Here is a 24,015-nt window from a genome sequence, read left to right as displayed (position 1 = left end):
AGTGTCTGTATCGTTTTACTCTTTTAATTGCTGTCATATTTATGTTGTAAGAAAGGGTGAGGAATGTCTTGCAAAAACAAAGACTATCTTTCTTTTTCCTCGTTCTTTTCAGTGGGATTTCTACAGAGTTATGCATTTGAGGGTTGGGGTTTCATACTGAGCCCAGGGAAATCACTGGATTCTCTGATCATTATAATCACTTAGGAGATACCCTTGTTTACACAGCGGAGACCACTGGTCTATGAACATTTCAGTGCATTCAGTAATTTCCAGCCACAGCAAGGTTCCACCACATAAAAACACAAATGTTCACAAAATCGCAACCTTGATGAAAATTACCTCCAAAACGTTTTACTTTCTCTCATTTATTTATTTATATTATTATTATTATTATTATTATTATTATTATTCTTTTATATAGGAACTTATTCTGCTCCATTAATCCACTGAAGCATTGAGATGGTGGACAAAGGCCTATAGATGTAGGATCTTAATTTGAGCCAGTTTGCTACAGCAGGAAAATAATCCTGCAGCAACAGAAAATGTGAATTATTATGTGAAGTATGATGGACATTTTTGTAAGGGTTTACCATAAAACTTCAATTAATAGCCTATTTGCTTAAATCACTTAACACAACAGGCGCTTATTAGAAACAGGCTTCTATTTGAGCCAGGTGTCTATTTCCTTAATGCACAGCTTTTGCTCATTTGCATAGTTAATTGTTTTATTCCAGCATTCACTTCCAGAATTTTAATCCGTTAAGAATTTCCTGCACTGTGTTATCATTTACACACTGTGTTATGTTTCTTTTTTTCTTAGTATCCCTCTATTTCGATTTTTTTTAAAAACTTTTCCTTGACAATAATTATTCTCCTCTTTGACTGTGCATTTTCGGCAGTTCTTACTTTCGCCACTAGAGGGGTGTCGGCAGATTTCCAGGGTCAGTACTCCCAAAGTTATTGACTATTTTTGTGCTTGCCAGTTAGCTAGTAGTTCTCAGCTGTAGGCAGCCAATGGCTAGCAGTTTCTTACTGGCGATAAAAAAACAGATGATTGCCATCATTTTTTAGAGTCATTACTGAATTATTTAATATAACAAATCAAACATTAAACCTCGTAAACAATTCATGGTAATTCATGGTAACCTCGTAAACAATTCATTTATTTGAAACAGGCATTTATTTGCTGAAATGTGTGTTGTTGCCTGGCTATTAAAAGATACAGGCAGCTATTTGAGACTGCGTTTTAAGGTTTACATTTTTCGTAAGGGGAAATCAAGTCTAAAATTTCTAAGTGGAAGTTACAATCTTCAGAAGCCTTTTTGCAACCTCAAATACACTACACGTTTTAAATTTCCTGCATCTTCTCCTGCAACAGGGCGATCAAATTAAGATCCAACATCTGTTGCTTGTGAAATCTGACATGAAGCCCTATTGCTTGGGGCCTGTGAGTGGAAGGGCTGAGCTTAGTATGTAGCTAAGTGAGACCGTTAGAGGTTTTGCCACAGGATCTCAAATTATGATGTATGATTGAAGAAGCAATAAATGAAGTAATATATCTGTATAATATTTTGGCAGTGTGGTCATACAGATGCTGGTATAAGTACAGCAGTGGAGTGTGATGACGGTTAGTCAGAGATGATGAAAGTGAGCATTCAGTTTTGATCCTGGCTCCGATTGGTGATGACAGGACTGAGGCCTGAGGTAGGAGAGTGACAGATGGGGGCGGGTGTTCAGGCACACAATCTGCGGTCAGGCCCGGGGCATGTGGGTATGTCTTTACTGTCTTTACCCAGGGACCTATGCAGCACAGTAGACCATCTAGATCAGGCCTGGGCAACTCCAGTACCCGGCGGCCTGATCGGTGTCACACCTTTTGCCCCAGTCCCAGCTAACACACCTCCAATAATCAACTAACCACGATCTTCAGTTTAGAATGCAATTATTTTAAATCAGCTGTGTTCGCTAGGGATGGGGGGGGAAAGTGTTGACACCAATCAGTTCCCCCGAGAACTGGAGTTGCCCAGGCCTGGTCTAGACCATGCATCAAACACCATATAGGGATACTTTAAGGGAGATGACGTCCTCATGCTCTTAGGGCTGGTGTTAGATACATTCACTTCCCATAGGTCATTAAACCATCACCCCTTAGCTAGCCACGATATCCAGCCTTCCCCCCTCAGGGGCTAGCCAGCTGCATTGTGGGAGAAATTGGGAATATTATTACGCAATGCCATCTGCATATATACTAGCAATCTGAAACATACTCAGTTCCAAAGCCCCTGAAGGTAGTGGAATGGTATAGATTAGGGGGGGGGGGGGGGTGCAGTGTGTAGGTGGTGGGGGCCATTCTGTAAGTGACCCTGTATACAGTAGACATGCTCTTTTTCTGTCTGCCTCTGTGCTGTGCACAGTGTGCTGCCTGTTCCAGGCGGGGTTGGGGGATCCTGTATGGCTCAGAAGACTCTCTCTCCCTCCCGTCCCTACCACACTGTCTGGAAGACGACCCAGTGTTTTGGTGTGAGCTGTGCAGGTGTCGGGTCGGGGACACATCACTAAGGCTACGTATATACAGTACAGTATGGCTTCAGTTAAAGCCGTAGGGAGGGGTGGGGTTTACTATCTTGGCTCCACAGCCAAGACGGTAAATCCCAAATCACACCACGTTCCAATTGGAACGCTCCGATTCTGTTTCAGTGAACTGAACCTAGGTATTTTACACAGTGTGAAAGGATCATGAGTACCGTACATACATTATTCATACAGTAAAAAAAAGCCATTTGACTTTGGTTGAGGTCACTCTATGTCCTGGTCTAGTTCTAGAATCTAATGGTCTGAGCACAGGAGAGGCCTCAACGCTAATGTCAACATTACAGCAACTCTCTCTCTCTCTTTCTCTAGCTCTCTCTCTCTCTCTCTCTCTCTCTCTCTCTCTCTCTCTCTCTCTCTCTCTCTCTCTCTCTCTCTGCCAGGGAGCAGTTGTGGGCCATTCGCTGTCGCTCAGCATTATGCCCTGTTCCCTGTGAGGCGTGTCTCTAACAGACATGCCAGCCTGCCGCTCAAGCCTGTCTGAGTGACCCTACTGTAGCAAAGGGTTACCATGGAGATGGTTCGCCAGTGGTCTAGTGGCTGTCTCTGCCGCAGCAGCTGAGGGGCTAGACGACAACGCCCTTTCTCACAGGCTATGTTATCTAGCCTTGTCTATCTAGTCCAACCTCATCTATGTGACTACTGGGCCATCCACCCATCCAGCAATGTGTAAAATGTAGGTTACTGTGGAGTTGCTATGTAATCTGTGTGAGTGGCAGGCAATTCTCATTAGCCCTGCCTTGTGTGGATAGGGGAGTCAGACATTCCAAACAAATGGCTCTTGTTTCACCCCAGCTGCTGATGGGAGATTGCGCAACAACAAGAACCCCCCCCCCAAAAAAAGTGTCTGCTGGAATTGCCAGAATACTGATGCCATTGCTTTGGGCTTTCTAACATTCCCTCCCTCCTTCCCTCCACCCCTTTCTCTCTCTCTCTCTCCTCTCCTCTCTTTCTTTCTCCCTCTCCTTTCTTTCTTTCTCTCTCTCTCTCCAGAGCGACAGGCTTCTGGTCAAAGGCGGGAGGATTGTCAATGATGACCAGTCCTTTTATGCTGACATCTACATGGAGGATGGCGTCATTAAGTAAGACACAATGCTTGACCATCACGTCCTCCCGTGCATTTACATCTACATTTTGGTCATTTTACAGATGCTCTTATCCAGAGTGAATTACAGTCAGTGCATTTAACTAAGGTAGGTAATACAACCACATACGACAGTCATTTCAAGTGCCATGCAGATCCAGACAGTGCATAGTGGTGCGTTTCGTGCCGGGCCAGAAGAAAGGCAAAGGGAGTACATTCCTCCCTGCTCTTGGAAGGGCACTCTTTTCCCCCCTTTCCTGTTCCCACTCGATCAGCCTATTAGGCCCTTTGTCCTGTGTGCTCCCAAAGAGGAGCTCTGATAGTTAAATCACCCGCAGGAAGGTTAGAGCTGCATACCAATTAAGCAGGCCGGGCTAGCGTTGACCGGGCTGCTGCTACTGGCGCAGACAGACAGAAACTGCCCTCTCGTCTGTCTGTCTGTCTGTCTGTCTGTCTGTCTGTCTGTCTGTCTGTCTGTCTGTCTGTCTGTCTGTCTGTCTGTCTGTCTGTCTGTCTGTCTGTCTGTCTGTCTGTCTGTCTGTCTGTCTGTCTGTCTGTCTGTCTGTCTGTCTGCACTGCAGCTCTTCAAAGCTGCTGTTTGACATGCTTTAATGCTTTAATGACTGTAAGGATTGATAGTTTACTAATGTTGCTGGGTCACTGCTAGTGTTTCCATTTGATTACCTTTACTGTACACCAGTCAGCCTTGAGCAAAAATACATTTCTTATGATATGATAATATATTCATTTCAGTTCATTCATTATCTATTTAGCTGTTCATATCATGAATGTACAGCATTGTGTCGATGATACCCCTGTCCTGACATGGCTTTTCTCCCTTCTAAACGTCCAGGCAGATTGGAGATAACCTGATCGTCCCAGGAGGGATCAAGACTGTCGAGGCCAACGGCAAGATGGTGATCCCCGGTGGCATTGACATCCACACCCATTTCCAGATGCCCTACCGGGGCACCACCACCGTAGATGACTTCTCCCAGGGATCCAAGGCTGCCCTGGCTGGGGGAACCACCATGATCGGTGAGCGGGAGGGAAGGGAGCCATGGAGCATGTGTCTCTCACTGGGGGAGGTGGGTGGGAGGTCTGAGGGTATCACAGTAACAGACAGCAGGGGTCCCATAGGAGGGATTGTTGTGGTTAACTACCCTCATGACATGGAAAGACTCCTGTGTCATTTACATCCATATTCATTAGGGCAATTCAACCATTTAGACAGAAAGTCTGAATCGTACTGTTTACTGTATGTCCGAAGTTATTATCTGATTTTAGTTAGAGAATTGAGGCAAGATTATAATCTACGCTACTTTGGCCGTGGCAGTGTGAGATTGTAGACAAAACACAGCGTAGATTGTGAGGGGGCAGCCATGTGGCAGCTTTATCCATTGAGGAGGAGAGAGAGAAAGAGAGCGAAAGCCAGAGCACGAGATAAGGGGGGGGGTAGAGGGGCTCTGAGCTCTCCTAAATCAGCTAGTGTGGGCAGCAGTCCAGGGGACCACACAACGGCCGTGGGGAGGGGCTAGGGGGGGCTGGGGGGGGGGGGGGCGTACATAGTGAAACACAAGTCCCGTGGAAATAGGCGAGCTGTGAGTGAGGGCATCCCAGCCCAAGTCCCCCAAAAAATGGGCCGAACACACAGATGGAACAGCTGGTAGATAGGAATGACTCACTATGATCAACTGGTACTGAACTGTCTGGTGTCTGTGGCCCTGTAAAGGAAGAACTGCCTCCATCTCACTCATGTACTCCATTAGCCTATTCATCCCCCCTCCATTCACGTCTGCGACACAGAGTTCCAAGCGATAAAGCCTCGGTCAGAGAGTCAACATAGTAAACAACATGTCTTTTCTTGGTTGCTGTTGACTCGAGATCGCGTTATCACACTCAGAGGGATCTGGGGAGATTGGGCGGTCTTTAATTGGATCAGGAAGTGGTCAGGTGGTCAGGGCAGCAGGCGCATATATTACATCAGAGACCAGGGGGCATTTCTCTTCATCTCTTGAGCTGATTTGAGCTGATCTGAGCCTCACACTAAAGTGAACTGTGAAGTCGATGTAACCCAAGCACACACTCAGACATACAGACATTTCCATTGACGTCTGACATTGTATTGAAAGCCACTGGCAGAGGAGACACTGGCATTGTGAGTTATATAACACAAACAGGACAAGCCGCACTAGTAACATCCTGTCTCTCCCTCTGTCACTCTGTCACTCTGTCTGTCTGTCTGTCTGTCTGTCTGTCTGTCTGTCTGTCTGTCTGTCTGTCTGTCTGTCTGTCTGTCTGTCTGTCTGTCTGTCTGTCTGTCTGTCTGTCTGTCTGTCTGTCTGTCTGTCTGTCTGTCTGTCTGTCTCACTCTCACTCCTACGCTCCCTAATCCATATCTCTCTATGTCGCCTTTCCTCCCTGCCTGCAGTGGACCATGTGATCCCAGAGCCGGGCAACAGTCTAATCGAGGCCTTTGAACAGTGGAGAAGCTGGGCCGATGAAAAGATCTGCTGTGACTACTCCCTCCACGTGGACATCACCCACTGGAACGACAGTGTCAAGCAGGAAGTAGACACACTGCTCAAGGAGAAAGGTAATGACCAGCTTCACACCAACAAGGGGACAGTTGGACAGTATATGGAAATAAAAGTGGATTTGATTTCAGTATACTTGAGATGAAACTCATACACTACCAAAGGGTAGTATGCTGTTTATCACAAATATCTGTCAGTCTGAATATAAACTGGATGGAGAGGATCATGCTTTTGAGGTGAGGATCCATTGGGAATCCTCTTTGGATCCAGACAAAGAGTTAAGCCTCCTTAGAGAAAGTCCCTTAGTGCCGCTGCAGTGTAAGGGTTTACAGTCCTAGCACGGTATCTAGCAGACAGACTGACGTTCCGTCGGATGGATGGATGGACAGACAGAAAGGCAGACAGAAAGGCAGACAGACAGACAGACAGACAGACAGACAGCGCTATTATACCTAATCAAGATGAGCAGGGTTACTACTGGCAGAAGCCATGAAAAGCGATCAGCAGTGGTGGCTTCCTCCTCCTCCTCCTCCTCCTCCTTGTCTCTGGCCCATAATCTCAGTCCGTCCCCCAGCCACAGGCATCCTGGTCCTGGCGTCCAGTCCGCTCCCAGGATCTGTGGTCCATACCTGGCCAAACCCAAACACCACTGTCCATCTGCAGGAGGGTGTGGTCCTCTGAGGGCTGAGGGGACCCTTTGTGGTTTCACGCCCAGCTAGATAACTCAGCCACAGGACAGAGTGGACAGGCCCGTTAGGCCGCCCCAACACAGCCACAGTGTCCAGAGAGCAGAAAACAGGCCTCTTGGGGAATGAATGAATGACATTTTATTTTCATGTCAAATCACTAATTTACTCTCTCTCTTTTTATTCTCTCTCTCTCTTTTTATTCTCTCTCTCTTTCTCTCTCTCACGTTTTTCTCTCTTTATCTCTCTCTTTTTTCTCTCTTTTTTCTCTCTCTTTCTCTCTCTTTTTTCTCTCTCTTTTCTCTCTCTCTCTTTTTTCTCTCTTTTCTCTCTCTCTCTCTCTCTCTCTCTTTATTCTCTCTTTATCTCTCTCTCTTTCTTTCTCTCTCTCTCTCTCCTCTCTCTCTCAGGTGTGAACTCTTTCCAGGTCTACATGGCCTATAAGGACTTCTACCAGATGAGCAACAGTGAGGTACAGTATGCTAAATAGTCTACAGCAACATACCATGTTGGTGAGCCCTGCTCGGCTCTGCTTGGCAAGCACGTGGATGACAGTCCCACCAGACTATAATCAATGGAAAAAATGACCATGTCTGCAAATCATGAGGCCTATATGGAGGCACTGTGGTAATGCTAGACTATTTTAAACTAGAGCAGCCCACGCAAGGCTAGTTTAGTCATGTTTGGTGACCACCCAGTAATTGGTAGTTTATTATAGCAGACATCGTGTGGCTTCCTATGTGTGGTCTGATGTGGGTGGACTGCGACCTTTCACCTTATTGTGTTATATTAATGTTTCTACTATGTTCCATTCATGTTTCTACTATGTTCTATGGATGTGTCTCTACAGCTGTATGAGATCTTTACCTTCCTGGGAGAGATGGGTGGCATTGTGCAGGTCCATGCTGAGAATGGAGAGATCATCGCCGAGGTAACCCACCTGTCACAACAACCACCCACCCACCCCCCTCCTCTCCTCCCTGGCTCGACCTTTGACCTTTATCACAGTGCATCACCATCCAGCCATACATTGTCCTGTTCCCCCCAGACTAAAAAGACTCCCATAGATACTGCATCAAAAGGAAAGGGAAACGGTGAGGTTGAGAGGGGTTAGTGCAGGACACTGACAAGTAATGTGTGGATGCTGTTAATGTTACTCTGTGTTAGGACTGACTGTAGGGTCCTGGGAGGGAGCTGGGTGAACCTTAATAGCTGGTTCTGATTCCCTCCGAGATTTAGAGTGTCTGGGATCTGTCCTGTGGGACTATAAAGCCTGCTTCTTCGCTGTCTGAGCCCCAGTATCATGTCCCAAAGTTACCCCAAAGCTGTCAAGGGTGAATATGAGGGTGAAAACCTCCATACACTCCACCACTCACCACTTTCTCCCAGCCCGGGCATCTCTCCATGCAATGTGTTATTGATGCAGGGTTAGATACTGCCATATGTCTGTTTGTGGTGCTAGTGTGTGTGTGCGTGCGTACGTGCGTGCCTGCGTGCGTGAAGGTGGGCGGGCATGCGGGTGTGTACGCATGTTTGTGTGCCAGAGACTGGGGTGAATTCGGATGAACACAGTTCTGCTGTCTGTCTGTCTGTCTGTCTGTCTGTCCCACAGGAGCAGGCACGCATGCTGGAGATGGGAATCACTGGACCAGAGGGACACGTGCTGAGCAGACCAGAGGAGGTGGGAAACTATACACAATATGTCTGTCTGTGTGTGTGTGTGTGTGTGTGTGTGTGTGTGTGTGTGTGTGTGTGTGTGTGTGTGTGTGTGTGTCAGCGGAATTATGTGGAATCAGTAAGGTATGCATGCACGTTTGCACACTTATATATAAAAAAAAGCATTGTTTTGTTTGTTCATTGGAACAAACAAAACAATGTGATACCGCAGCACCACTAACAGAGTGGAACTTGGTCCCATATCAAAGCTGGCATTGCATCAGTGAGCATTTCCAGACTGGGTTACAGCAGAACACAAGTGCACTGGCAATAGGTGAGGTTGCCAGTCCAGGTTTAGTTGAATCTGTTCGTAGACTAATTGATTGTTCTATATGTGTCCGACTGCCTGCCTGTCTGTCCGTCTGCCTGTCTGTCCCTGTCTGCCTGCATGCATGCGTGTGTGTCACTGTATCCGTCGATTCCCCCCCATCTAGCTGGAGGCGGAGGCTGTGTTCCGTGCCATCACCATTGCCAGCCAGACCAACTGCCCTCTGTACGTGACCAGGGTCATGAGCAAGAGTGCTGCCGACATCATCTCACAGGCCAGGAAAAAAGGTACACGGGTTCCCAGTGTGGCTAACTGGCATTGTGCTGTAATTAGCATGTCAATCAGGCAGCTGAATTATATATTTGAAAGTCACAGTGAATGCCTGGAAACAATATCCCTATCAGAACACAAGCGCTACATTATGTCCTTGGACCTGCATGGGCCTTGAAAGTAGTGCAACTCCGTAAGTCTTCTATTCTGTTGGAGGACAGGAATGCGCCTATATGCCCTTATGTGCTGATTGTGGTGTTTTGGTTCATGCTCTATTTACACCATAGGTCTGGTCTGGTCTAGTAGACAGACCGGATAGAAGAAGGCCCGTTTTGAGAAGAATCCCTACCTTATTTCCTGGGGTTCACCGTAGCAAACTGTCAGAAACCTGTCTCCGCCATTCATCACAGAGGAGCAGGGAGAGAGAGCGGGCCTTTTGTGCTTGGCGGAGAGAAAGATGGACACTTTTTGAGGAAGAGGCAGAGAGGGAAAAATGCTGTTTGCATGTCCTCATGTATGAAGCATGTGAGGGTCGCCTGGCATGGAGATGTGCTCCCAGGAGGCCTTGCTTTCATCACTGGCTGGCCCTGTTCCTCAGTGCTGACATCAGATTTGTCATGTCAGAGCCCAGAGAGAGAGCGAGAGACTCGCTTGGAGAACATCAGATCTTTGATACAAACTATTTCAGCTGTTTCGCCAGACCTTTTAGTTAGATTAGATTATTCCTTTAGTTCATATGTGTTTATTAATGTGGGATCAACCTGGTAAGTGGGAGATTTAGTTAACGAGTGAGTACATTTTCAGGAGGATAAGGTGAGTTGATTTGACGTATTCACACCCTGGGTGACAAACTTTTCCCCAGGTAACGTTGTGTTCGGCGAGCCAATCACGGCCAGCCTCGGGACTGACGGGACACACTATTGGAGCAAGAACTGGGCCAAGGCCGCCTCCTTTGTGACATCACCCCCCCTCAGCCCGGACCCCACCACCCCAGACTACCTGAACACGTTACTGGCCAGGTAAAGAGCGCCCCCTATTGACTGAATAACACTACACTAACCTCACCTGTCCACGCTGCATCTGTCCTGTATGTGCTCTATGCAGCGGCGGATTTAGGTATAGGCGACATGTGCAGCCGCCCAGGGCGGCATCTTGCCGGGGGCCAAAAAATTGTGCGATCGGTTTTCTATCGCTCATTTATTTGCACGTCACGTCAATGATATCATATCACCGTGTGGGACTGTGGGTCAATTAACCTTGTCGGAGTGGGCGCCCTGATTCTAGTTTGTTAGGCATGCTACTGCCTGGGAAGGTCTCTGGGGCGGGGGAAGGTTGACCTCAGGTCTCCCCACTGGAAGCCCGAGGTAGGGGGAGCGGGGGAATCTATCAAATAGCGCGTCTCTAACTTTGTACAGTACTAATGCAATTAGTGAAATCAGTCTAACTACGAAATGTGACCAAATAAAGCATAATTCATTCATAATACTGTGAATATATAGTTTCACAGACATATTGTTGCTGAAGGGGGGGGGTTCGCCCTGGGAGCCATACAAGCTAGAACGCCACTGGTTCTATGACTTCATCCATCGCAAGCTGAAAGGGTTCTGGAAGTGCTTCCAACCTCATGATAGATAGTCTGATGGTTGCACAAGTGGGACTGTTTGTCTGCTAGGAGAATTTGAGTGCTCTGTAAGAACGGGAAGACATCGATAACTGATAGGAAGGAGACCTTGGCACTTGATTCAGAGTAATTCATCTACTTTGCCTGCGCTACTCCAGCTAATTGTGAACTTTTCCAGCTTTTCTATGTCGGATAAACTGAAGGGCTCACAAATCACAGCTGAAGCAAATCACAGCTAAAGCAAATCTGACAGGTCTGAAGCAGTACCTGTCTGAGTTTACTCTTTTTAAACATCTCTCTCTCTCTCTCTCTCTCTCTCTCTCTCTCTCTCTCTCTCTCTCTCTCTCTCTCTCTCTCTCTCTCTCTCTCTCTCTCTCTCTCTCTCTCTCTCTCTCTCTCTCTCTCTCTCTCTCTCTCTCTCTCTCTCTCTCTCCCTCTCCCTCTCTCTCCCCCCCTCCCAGTGGTGACCTGAACGTGACTGGCAGTGCCCACTGCACCTTCAGCGTGGCCCAGAAGGCCATAGGGAAGGATGACTTCACTCAGATCCCTGAGGGCGTGAACGGAGTGGAGGAGAGGATGTCCCTCATCTGGGACAAGGCTGTGGTGAGGATGAGAGGATGACTGGACAACTATCTGCATGGCACGTGTCTATCTCTCTCTTTCTTTGGCTGCGTCTCAAATGGCACTCTATTCCCTTTATAAGGCCCATATAGCCCTCATCAAGAGAAGTGCACCTTTGTTGGGAATAGAGTGCCGTTAGCTTCACTACCTCTCACCGACCCTTTCTTTACCTTGCTCCCTCTAACCCTCTTAGCTACTCTCTAAGTACCCCACTCCTTGAAATTCATGCTGCACTGTGTCCACAGTTCACCGCAGTTTCTCCTTTCTCCTCTTCCCTAATCCATCCGGTAGTGTGGTTTTGTGTTTCTGTGAGTGCTCTTGTTTTCTCTCTCTATCTCTGGATCTGTCCCCCCAGCCGTTCACCCTGCTTGGAACAGTATAGATCTCTTCTTTTTCTCATTCTCATTCTTGCTCTTTCATGTACAAACAGACTTTGGTTTGTATTTATGGACAGTTGTGTTATGAATGAAAAGTTGTGGTGCAGCTTTGCCTCTGAAATTCAGATGAATTATTCACACTTAAGTCTCCCTTCAGGCAAAAACACATGGTCTCGGCACTAGCATTGACAGGAGCTTGTGTGTGTGTGTGTGTGTGCGTGTGCGCGCGAGTGTGTGTTCTCGCGTGAGACTACAAGAGTGCCACCGCCCACCAGTCAGCTGCAAAAGCATCTTTGTTTAGCTAGCATTTCACCGTTAGCATTTCTTCTGGCTCACTCAGACCACCGGCAAGATGGACGAGAACATGTTTGTTGCCGTGACGAGCACCAACGCCGCCAAGATCCTGAACCTGTACCCCCGTAAAGGCCGGGTTGCCGTGGGCTCCGACGCCGACCTGGTCATCTGGGACTCGGACGCTGTCCGCACCATCACCGCCAAGACGCACAACTCGGTAAGAGGTCAAAGGTCAAAGGCTTTACGGTCCCAGAGGGAAAGTGTTTTTGCAACATCTGTCAAATACATAAAAACGTACAATGACAGTTGACATGGACTACGTAGGCAAATACATAAGGAGGTACACTGAATGCAAGGGACTGAATACACCAAAGTTGAATAGACACTCATATAGGCAACATTTCAGCCACAATGGTCAATGAGCTTAAAGTCCATTTCACTTTTCATTGTAGCAGTCAGCACTCATCAAGGACATTCAGGTCACTGTGGTTTAACAGGGCATGGAGGAGGAGTGTCTTTGACTTTCTACTACCACAGATGTTCTGACAAACATTATAGCAGGCCTGGTGAGCTCTGGCTGGTGGTCATTGTGGACATTCAGTTCTGGTCTGAGATCTGCGTAGCTGCAAAGGTAACATGGTTTTCTAGAGGAGTGTGAGACAGCGAGAGAGCGAGAGAGAAAGAGAGAGAAAAGCGCTGGCCTGCTTCCAGTGACAGTTCAGTTCCTCCTAAAATAACTCCCTGTAGACGTCCACAGCTACTAAAGCACACACCATTGGCCCTCACTATCCACCATTACTGCTGCTGGAGAGAGACCTCTTAGAATGCTGGGGTTGATGAATGTGGCTGAGGAGAGAGAGGAGATGTTACTGTTGTAGGAAAACAAAACAATGTTTCGCCCTTTTTCTTAGCCGTACTCCTCTCAAAGGCAATACTTCACTATGTTCGGGGGGAAAAAAATCATATTAATTTTTCAAATAATTGGTTTTGAGGTCGTTTTTATGTTAGCTAACCATGTTATCCATTGCCGTGAGCAGCCACCACTGTGTGTTGTTCAGCAAGAAAAGAGCTCATCTCTCTTGTCCCTCGTCCCTAATCACAAGGACAGGAAGTGATGCGTGGATCACACAGGAGCCCAGAGAATACAGAGCAGTACAGGGTTAAACAGAGGATGTGTCCACTCAGGATATCAAGCCTTCTGGACTTCCTTCTGCAGGTACAGAGAGTGAGGGAACGAGAGACAGACCTATTGGAAAAGCAGCAGAGTCCGATGAAGAGGTATGGAAAGAAAGAAAAACAGAGAGAGAGAGAGAACGAAAAAAGAGAGGGAGAGAAAGAAAGAGCTAGAAAAAGATTGGACAAGTTTTCAGTGACTTTTCCATTTGTAGAAAAGATACAGCGAGACCAAAGGTTCTTACAGAATGATGTCACCTTCTCATTTCCTGTGTGTAGCCCCTCCAGACAACAGAACAGCACACAAGAACACATAACATAAAAACAGGGGCTCCTGTCCATGTTATTAATAGCTACAGTGATCTATTGTACACAGTAGTTCAGTGCTTTATACCATTATATCTGTGTATCCCTCCCTCCTTAGTAAATACAAGTATCCTCAGTTATCTGAAATGTTTTGATCTGGTTAGCTTTGTTTATGTTGTTGCACAGAGAGCCAGGCCATGACATCATACTTGGCAGGCCTTATGTCCTGTCCTGGGCTGAATCTGGAACACGCTAAAACACCAGGGCCGTGTGCACAGGAACAAACTGACAATAGGGGTGGGGGGGGGGTGAGTGGGTCGCAACAGATCGCAAACCACTATGTACAGGGAGAGACAGAACGATAGATGGAGGAAGAGAGTTTAGTGGCAGGAAAATAGAGGGAGGGGGAAATGGATCAGGGAGAACGAGCTAGAGTGAAAGAGAGTAGGAAAAAAATGGGAGAGAAAGTGAGACAGAGAGAAGGAAAGAGAGAAAGTGCTAGAAAGAGAGAGAACGGGTAGAGAGAGTGATGCTTGGATTCATTAGCCCCAGCTGTGCGATGGCAGCTGTTTGTCTTTGTATGCCAAATAGAGGCGTATGAGAAACAGACCGACTGGATGATGAGGAATGAAGAGGAGGAGGAGCGGGAGGGTTATTGCTCTCTCTTCTCGCACAGATGTTGTTAATTAAGGCAGGACCTTGGTCTCATCTCTACAGAGACGGCCTGCCCAGCCGCCTGCCAACCCGCCTCCTCTTTTCCTCTGTCCTCCCAGCCAAACTGGGCCTGTGTGTCCATGACTCCACTCATCTCTGCCTCAATAGGCTCTCTGTCTCAAAACAACACATAGAATTGACAAACAAATTGACAAACAAACAAACCAAAACAACGGCAAAGTCTTCTCATGCTTTGTTGATTTCAAAAAAGCTTTAGACTTAATTTGGCATGAAGGTCTGCTATACAAACTGATGGAAGGCGCTGTTGGGGGAAAAACATACAACGTTATAAAATCCATGTACACAAACAACAAGTGTGCGGTTAAAATTGGCAAAAAACACACACATTTCTTTCCACAGGGCTGTGGGGTGAGACAGGGATGCAGCTTAAGCCCCACCATCTTCAATATGTATATCAACGAATTGGCGAGGGCACTAGAATAGTCTGCAGCACCCGGCCTCATCCTACTAGAATCAAATGTCTACTGTTTGCTGATGATCTGGTGCTTCTGTCCCCAACCAATGAGGACTTACAGCAGCACCTAGATATTCTGCAAAGATAGGTCTGACAAAGCTGTGAACGAGCTGAGAGACAAGGCAAGAACGGCCTTCTATGCCATCAAAAAGAAGATAACATCTGACATACCAATTAGAATCTGGTTAAAAATACTTTCATCAGTTATAGAACCCATTGCCCTTTGTGGTTGTGAGGTCTGGGGTCTGCTCACCAACCAAGAATTCACAAAATGGGACAAACACCAAATTGAGACTCTGCATGCAGAATTCTGCAAAAATATAATCCGTGTACAACATAAAACACCAAATGATGCATGCAGAGAAGAATTAGGCCGATACCTGCTAATGATCAAAATCCAGAAAAGAGACGTTAAATTCTACAACCACCTAAAAGGAAGCGATTCCCAAACCTTCCATAACAAAGCCATCACCTACAAAGAGATGAACCTGGAGAAGAGTCCCCTAAGCAAGCTGGTCCTGGGGCTCTGTTCACAAACACAAACACACCCCACAGAGCCCCAGGACAGCAACACAATTAGACTCAACCAAATCATAAGAAAACAAAAAGATTATTACTTGACACATTGGAAAGAATTAACAAAAAAAAGAGCAAACTAGAATGCTATTTGGCCCTAAACAGAGAGTACACAGTGGCAGAATACCTGACCATTGTGACTGACCCAAACTTAAGGAAAGCTTTGACTATGTGCAAACTCATTGAGCATAGCCTTGCTTTTGAGAAAGGCCGCCGTAGGCAGACCTGGCTCTCAAGAGAAGACCGGCTATGTGCACACTGCCCACAAAATGATGTGGGAACTGAGCTGCACTTCCTAACCTCTTGCTCAGTGTATGACCATATTAGAGACACATATTTCCCTCACATTACACAGATCCACAAAGAATTTGAAAACAAACCCAATTTTGATATACTCCCATATCTACTGGGTGAAATATCACAGTGTGCCATCACAGCAGCAAGATGTGTGACTTGTTGCCACAAGAAAAGCGCAACCAGTGAAGAACAAACACCATTGTAAATACAACCCACATTTGTTATTTATTTTCCCTTTTGTACTTTAACTATTTGCACATAATATGACATTTGAAATGTCTTTTATTCTTTTGGAACTTTTGTGATTAATGTTTAATGTTAATTTTTATTGTTAATTTCATTTGTGTTTATTGTCTAGTTCACTTGCTTTGGCAATGTTAACGTATGTTTCCCATGCCAATAAGAGGCTTGAATTGAATTGAATTGAATTGAAATTGAAAGGCCTCTCGTCAGACCAGTTTAATGAGCAAAACATCCAAGTCTGGTTAGCTTTAGTGGAATTTGCCATCTCTATCGGCTCATAATGTGGTGCGTAGCCATGAGGTCATGCGTTTCAGAGTCCCTGTTTATTTTGCCGTACTTGACCATCTCAGTCCACAAAGACACACTGATGTAAACTCCTCGGCTCCATTTGTTTCAGACGAGTGACTAATGTCAGACTGCAGAAAACTGGAAATAGTTGCGTTTACATTGGAGCCGGATGCTTCTGCACCGCTGTACTGTCATTTCCTCAGTTTGGTATCTCCCGAGAGAGAGGTCCTGCAGCTGCTCATCATTTGTATAACTGGGTTGTGCTTGTGAATGGCTAAAGTTAGGTAGTCTCTACAGTAAGGCAGCATAACGGACTGTACTAACTGGGGTGCAACGGGGGGGAAGCAGGCTCGATAAATCTAAAGTTTTTGTTGTTGTGATTGTGTCCTGTCTTTTGTTGGCCTAACACCACTGATCATAGACATACAATATCAAGTTAAAGTATAATGTGTGTGTGTTTGTCTGTGTGTGTGTGTGTGTGTGTGTGCGTGTGTGTGTGTGTGTGTGTGTGTGTGTGTGTGTGTGTGTGTGTGTGTGTGTGTGTGTGTGTGTGTGTGTGTGTGCGCGTCTGTGTTTGTGTTTGTGTCTGTTTGTGTGTTTTCCAGGCTGCTGAGTTCAACGTGTTTGAGGGCATGGAGCTGCGTGGTGCCCCTTCGGTGGTGATTTGCCAGGGGAAGCTGGTGCTGGAGGATGGGAACCTGCACGCCATCTCCGGGGTCGGTCGCTTCATCCCATGCACCCCCTTCCCAGACTTTGCCTACAAGCGCGTCAAGGCCAGGAAGCAGGTAAAAGATGCTAGCTAGCCTCTCTCTCCTTTCTCCTGTCTAGTCAGAATCTACTGTACTCTAAGGCTGTGTTGACACAGGCATCCCAATTCTGATCTTTTGACCAATTATGGGCTAAAAGATCTGATCTGATTGGTCTAAAGACCAATTAGTGGCAAAATATCAGAATTGGGCTACCTGTGCAGACACAGCCTAAGTCTGTCTCCCCTTTATAAAAGTATTAAACAATATACAAGTATTTCCAATGAACATATTCCCAACTCTTCAGTTCTGTCTTAGAATATGTTTTATGCGGATTGTTTGTTACATGCCAGAGTGTTGCTATGTGACACTGAGCCAAGGTAAAGGACTGTGTGGACTGTAAGTTATGTGAGGTATGTGAGGCAGTGGAGGCTGCTGAGGGGAGGACGGCTCATAATAATGGCTGGAATTGAGTGAAAGGAATGGTATCAACACATGAACAAAAAAATACATGTCCTTGATACCGTACCATTAACTCCATTCCGGACATTATCATGAGCCGTTCCTCCCCTCAGCAGCCTCCACTGATATGAGGTGTGTGAAGTACAGTATGTGAAGACTGCAAGGTCTGTGAGGTCCGCGAGTTGCGGACATCTGGAAGTGTTTTCTCAGTGGTTAGGGATTAATCAGGACTAATCTGATGTAGAGCTGAGATGAGCCATCCAGAACCCACAAACATGGAAGATGTCAGTGCGGCTTTACTTTCAAGGCAGTTTAGCTTGACGCGAATGCATACTGCTGCTGTGGCTCAGCCTATGCCACACATCATCAGACATGCCATCAATCTCAATGTACATACTGAAATGGTAATCCAGAGCAGTGTGTTCAATGGAGACCGATTGCACTCAGATATCTCAGCTGTTTTCACACCAACCCGTACCGCAATCTCTATCGCACTCCACACTGCCCTTTCCCACCTGGACAAAAGGAGCACCTATGTGAAAATGCTGTTCATTGACTACAGCTCAGCATTCACCACCATAGTGCCCACAAAGCGTATCACTAAGCTAAGGACCCTGGGACTAAACACCTCCCTCTGCAACTGGATCCTGGACTTCCTGACGGGCCGCCCCCAGGTGGTGAGGGTAGGTAACAACACATCTGCCACGCTGATCCTCAACACTGAGGCCCCTCAGGGGTGCATGCTTAGCCCCCTCCTGTACTCCCTGTTCACCCACGTCTGCGTGGCCAAGCACGACTCCAACACCATCGTTAAGTTTGCTGACGACACAATGATGGTAGGCCTGATCACCGACAATGATGAGACAGCCTATAGGGGGGGAGGTCAGAGACCTGGCAATGTGGTGCCAGGACAACAACCTCTCCCTCAATGTGAGCAAGACAAAGGAGCTGATCGTGGACTACAGGAAAAGGAAGGCTGAACAGGTCCCCCATTAACATCGATGGGGCTGTACTGGAGCGGGTCGAGAATTTCAAGTTCCTTGGTGTACACATCACCAACAAACTATCATGGTCCAAACACACCAAGACAGTCGTGAAGAGGGCACGACAACACCTTTTCCCTCTCAGGAGACTGAAAAGTTTGTTACCACACGGCAAGCGGAACCGGAGCGTCAAGTCTAGGACCAAAAGGCTCCTTAACAGCTTCTTCCTCCAAGCCATAAAACTGCTGAACAATTAATGAAATGGCCACCCGGACTATTTACATTGACCCCACCCCCCACCCACCCACCCTTTGTTTTTACACTGCTGCTACTCGCTGTTTATTATCTATGCCTAGTCACTTTACCTCTACCTACATGTACAAATTACCCCAACTAACCTGTACCCCCGCACACTGACTTTTATTGTGTTACTTTTATTTTATTTTTTATTTGGTAAGTATTTTCTTAACTCTATTTCTTGAACTGCATTGTTGGTTAAGGGCTTGTAAGTAAGCATTTCACGGTAAGGTTGTCTTCGGGTGCATGTGACAAATAACATTTGATTTGATTGTGTACACAAAGGACGTCTGTCCTCTCTGGCAGTCGCACTGCTATCAGCTATAACAGCAATACATTATGGGCTGGATGCATGTCTGTCTGTCTGTGTCTAGGCTTTGGGGGCATAATAGGAGGTCTGTCTCCCCAATTGGAAGGCACAAGATAAAAATAGCATTCAGAGTGTGTAACGCAGATGGGAATTGCCAGAATATGCGGTAATGGTGTCTTAACTACCTCTCTGGGTGATCTCACGTATCCATTTGATGTAGGTGCTGGGGAATGGGGGTATGGAACAAGGGGATGGGGATGTTTGAGAGAGAAGTATTACGTCAGCCTTGAGGGTTCATCTCAGGGGCGTTGGCTGTTGGCTGTGGGTTGTATACTGTAACGACTGACTGCCAGTTGTAGCAGGGATATGATGTGTCCATAGGAGTACTCCTGTTACTGGTGTTGGTGGACACTCAACTTTATGACCAGAATATAGAGATGTTTCTTTGGTGAGACCTCTTGTATTAATACAATGTTGATCTTGGTGGCAGTTAGTGTTTTCTGATGCTGCTACACTCTTTGGGAAAAAAAAAGGTTCCATCTAGAACCTGACAGGGTTCTTTGGCTGTTCCCATAGGAGAACCCTTTAAAGAAACCTTTTTGGTTCCAAGTTTATCCCTTTTGAGTTTCATGTAGAACCCTCTCAACAGAGGGTTCTACATGGAACCAAAAAGGGTTCTACCTGGAACCAAAAAGGGTTATCCTATGGGGACAGCCGAATAACCTTTTTGGAACTATTTTTTTCTAAGAGTGTAGCTCAGCTTCCAGGAATTCCATAGTCACATAATCCTAGGACAGAGGACAGAAGCTTGCATGTCAAATAAGAACACAGTGTCTCAGTCTGCAGTGCGTCTGTCTGTCAGTAAATCTGGAAGTGCTTTCCTTAGGAAAACACCGGGGGAAATATGCATTTTGATTCAGGCACAACGCATTCTACAAACAAACCCATGAATCAAATTATAAACGGGCATTGTCTTGGAGAACTGTTGTAAAGTTACCAACAGAAATGATACCCTATTCATCTCTCTTTCTCTCCTTCTTTATCTCGATCCCTCCTTCTTCCTCTCTCTTTCTCTTCCTCTCCTCTCCACTCCCCCCCTCTCCTTCTCCCCCCTCCCCCCTCAGCTGGCAGTCCTGCGGGCAGTGCCCAGGGGCATGTATGATGGCCCCGTGTCTGACTTCTCGCCCATGTCCCGTGGTGGTACCCCCTCAGCGTCTGCCCGCACCTCCCCCACCAAGCAGCCCGTGAGGAACCTCCACCACTCGGCCTTTAGCTTAGCAGGTAACCCTGCACAACGCGGTGAGCTTCAGCAACCTTTTAATTTACCCATCTGTCTTCCCATACCTTGCCGTCATAGGAAGTACCAGGAACCTGACACACACACTCAACAACAGTCAACATTGACACATTACAATGCAATTCACTCTTGATATGTTGCCATGGTCGACTTTGCCATTTGTCTGCGGAATATTAAATGGCCTTCAGGGGAAATCTGACATTTTACCATAATCACATTTTCTGCCTTCATGATTTGTTTGAGGTAACAAATACACACAGCACAAGACATTTGTCCTTCAGCCATCTTGGTACTTCCAGACAGGGCTCTATATGTTTCTCAAGTCTTTTTGTTATCTGTTTTTTTGTGTGTTTTTTTTTTTTTTTTTTTTACATTGATTGATTTAATTCATTTCAGCTTGATGCAGCTTTGTCTTGGTTCTCTCTCTCTCCCTCCCTCTGTAGGCATCTTAATTCAACCACAGTATGTTCTAAGAAATATCTGTAGGCATCTTAATTCAACCACAGTATGTTCTAAGAAATATCTGTAGGCATCTTAATTCAACCACAGTATGTTCTAAGAAATATCTGTAGGCATCTTAATTCAACCACAGTATGTTCTAAGAAATATCTGTAGGCATCTTAATTCAACCACAGTATGTTCTAAGAAATATCTGTAGGCATCTTAATTCAACTACAGTATGTTCTAAAATTTCAGTCCAGACATCTGGCATCTCACTTTCGTAGTTGTTGTCTGTTTAATGAAGCTCGTCTAATGAGCGGGTAGAATGAGGCTGATGATAATTTATGGATCTAAAGTTAATTCACATAACCAATAGCAGAGCTTAGTTGAGTGTTGAGTGACAGTGCGATTACATACATCTGCAACCTCTTTTCAAAGTGCAACCTTTTGAGGGAGGAGCCAAATAAACAATAGTTTAACAGGAATAGTTTGTGTGATGCACTGATGCAGGAGGAGGGAGGGTGACCTGCATTGGAAAGTATTTCCCCATGGCTGTAGTCTAGTGGGGGTTTATTCCATTCATCCCCATCCTTCCCAGAAAGCCAGAGAGCCTGCTTTCCTTTCCTAGGCTGTGTGTTTATAAAACAGACCTGGCCTATTCTCTCCTTCTGGCTTCCAAGATAATCCCCTGTTCGAATACTAGCCACTCGCTCTGGGAATAAATACCCCTCTCATCTACATCCAGTACATGCAAGAGCGCACACACATGCGCGCACACACAGACGCAAACGCACTCACAGGATTCATCTCACAGGACTCACTCACAGGATTCATCTCACCAGCCACAGGGTTGATATACTTCTCTGTCTCCAGATGTGAAGTAACCTTGGTCGTGTTTCGTGCAGAGAGGATGTGGTAGAGTTCTACAGTACGAAACACGACACCCTGGCCCGGAGAGAGTGTAAGATTTAAAACAGTAGGCGTAAATCTCTCCTAGTCCATTATGCCAATTTAATCCAGGGCTAATCCCAATCCTGTTGGCGGTCGAAAAGGGATTTATTCCAGAGGTCGCCAAGGAGTGCCAAGGTCGTGTCGCTAGTGGAGAAACTGTCTTTGTTGAGGGGAATCTGTAAGAGACAGCGCTAAATCATGTTTGTCTGTGTCAGGTCCCCCCACCACAGAGGATCTCCCCATACGGCCAGCGGGACGCCGCATCGTAGTCCCCCCCGGTGGTCGCTCCAACATCACATCCCTTAGCTAAGAGGTTGAACCAGGATAGAGACCAGTCAGAAGATGACAACAGCCACTGGGAGAAGACGGAGACGTGATTAGTTACAAGTTAAGAGTTGAGCAAAACACTGAATCCTCATGCCTTACCAGCCACAATGCTACCTGCTTAAGCTTCTAAAGCACAGTTTTCCTCCTCCTAGGGAATTGCAGGTCAGTCACTTGAACAATAGGTTAATTTGAAGGATATTTGGCAAAACCTTTACACAAAGATTGAATTTGTATGCTGTGGAATCACATGAGCATGGTCATATCCAGAATATAGGTAATCAGCGTGTATTACTGTCCCTTACTGTCAACATTAGTAATTGTTTTAACTGTGCATTGACAGTTTAGGTTCTACTCTGAATCCATAATATAGTTAAATGAACCTCATGATAACTGTCATGACCAATGACCACAGTGTTCTGATGCCTGTTCCCTAGGAAAAGTAACACTGCTTTTCTCAAAGCAATTCTTAGTTTTTTCTTCCATCACGTTCGGCTTTCAACGTCACCCTTTTTGAGTACTAGTCTGCAGATATACAGTAGTTCACTAGCGATGTAATAATAACATGCAGTAACGTCCATTACTGATAGGTGGCATTGTGAGTATGTATGGTAGATGTAACGTAGCTTTGTGAATGATGTTGTCGCTGGCTCCCTGGGTTGTTGAACCAGAAGTTGATAGTCATTAATGATTTAAAAAAGGAAACAAGATAAAAACACATCTGGTAATACAGATATTTTGTAAACATGGAATAAATAGCATGTTGGTAGAAATGGTTGTCATGTTTATTTTCCCTTGCGCTCTGCTCCATCCTGGCTGTATATTCCATTGAGAAACCGTCCTTTGCAATTGCTTAAAGCTTAATGCCTGTTCCTATACATACCGTTTAGCAAGTCATCTGGGGGTAAAAGGAAAATGGAAACCCTTGCGCAAGAAGTACCAAGCTCAACTTCCATGGCCTGGGTTGTGAAATTGTAATTCTGAGCTTTGTAAACATTAATACATAAAGAAAATGAAATGATAAAAGTAACAAACCTGATTTGAAATAACAGTAATTCACCTCTGTCTTTATTTTTATTTTCATGGCAATGTGGGATCTCGTTTTGAAGCAGCAGACCATCATAACCTGCATTCAAGAACATAACATTGAAACGTGATGTTGTGCTGTTTTAAATCTCAACACTCTGAGAGTCTCCACATTTCTGTACACTATACCTGACTGACAGCCCTTAGTTTGGTAACTAACACCAAGGGGAAGACAGACAGGCTTAACCCTGGGTCACTCTCTTTCATAATTATTTTCTATGCGTCTGTTTGGTCTACCTGTCCCAGACAAGGCAGGGGATTGTAATATGTTTTCAGAAAGAGGTGAGGAGGATGAGGAGGACGAGGAGAGCTTTATTTTTGCTATCCCAATCAGCTGAGGAAGAGGTTGTGAGGAAGTGGTTGTGTTTTAATGAGTGATGATGTGGAACTTCAAGCAATCCAAGTGGTGATTATATTTATGTTAGTTTGACTTGATCTTTGTTATTTTCTTTTTTGTGTTATTATTTTTTTTACTGTTGTATCAAAACCCAGAGAAGGCAGGTAAAAAAAAAACATTGAGGTGTGATGTGGTGTTATGAACTGTTCCTGAATAAACATGAGTTGCAACTGACTGGCCGTCACTCTTTTATCTTTCAATCTACAGTATAGTAGAAATAAAAAAATATACCATTTAAAACTTCTTTAGGATCGGTGGGTCCCCCACGGGACGGTTCAGCTAACGTAGGCTAATGCGATTAGCACGAGGTTGTAAGTAACAAGAACGTTTCCCAGGACATAGACATATCTGATATTGGCAGAAAGCTTAAATTCTTGTTCATCTAACTGCACTGTCCAATTTACAGTAGCTATTACAGTGAAATAATACCATGCTATTGTCTGAGGAGAGTGCACAGTTATGAACTTGAAAAGTTATTAATAAACCAATTAGGCACATTTGGGCAGTCTTGATACAAAATGTTGAACAGAAATTCAATGGTTCCTTGGATCAGTCTAAAACATTTCACGTACACTGCTGCCATCTA

At 45.7% G+C, this 24,015-nt stretch overlaps 1 protein-coding gene across 4 annotated transcripts in view; it reads left to right on the top strand.

Moving 5' to 3' along the window:
- Positions 1-23,603, top strand: part of LOC106567513 (dihydropyrimidinase-related protein 3) — a 35,902-nt gene extending 12,299 nt beyond the window's left edge. For 2 of the 4 annotated variants that reach the window (XM_014136831.1, XM_045693404.1), the window contains exons 2-14: positions 3,583-3,671; positions 4,527-4,711; positions 6,105-6,269; positions 7,307-7,368; positions 7,747-7,827; positions 8,509-8,577; positions 9,047-9,167; positions 10,013-10,169; positions 11,233-11,374; positions 12,110-12,280; positions 16,741-16,920; positions 20,058-20,214; positions 21,838-23,603. In XM_014136831.1, the coding sequence (XP_013992306.1) occupies positions 3,583-3,671; positions 4,527-4,711; positions 6,105-6,269; positions 7,307-7,368; positions 7,747-7,827; positions 8,509-8,577; positions 9,047-9,167; positions 10,013-10,169; positions 11,233-11,374; positions 12,110-12,280; positions 16,741-16,920; positions 20,058-20,214; positions 21,838-21,932 (1,674 nt within the window). In that variant the 3' untranslated portion in view covers positions 21,933-23,603. Of the gene's footprint in view, positions 1-3,582; positions 3,672-4,526; positions 4,712-6,104; positions 6,270-7,306; positions 7,369-7,746; positions 7,828-8,508; positions 8,578-9,046; positions 9,168-10,012; positions 10,170-11,232; positions 11,375-12,109; positions 12,281-16,740; positions 16,921-20,057; positions 20,233-21,837 lie in introns of all 4 variants that reach the window. The other 2 variants (XM_014136830.1, XM_014136832.2) reach the window with 1 other exon arrangement.
- The last annotated feature ends 412 nt before the right edge of the window (positions 23,604-24,015 follow it).

The sequence above is a fragment of the Salmo salar genome, chromosome ssa13 (assembly GCF_905237065.1).
Source record: "Salmo salar chromosome ssa13, Ssal_v3.1, whole genome shotgun sequence".
NCBI classification, from domain to species: domain Eukaryota; kingdom Metazoa; phylum Chordata; class Actinopteri; order Salmoniformes; family Salmonidae; genus Salmo; species Salmo salar.
Note: the sequence above shows the minus strand (reverse complement) of the source record. Positions and strands in the feature narration are given on the sequence as shown.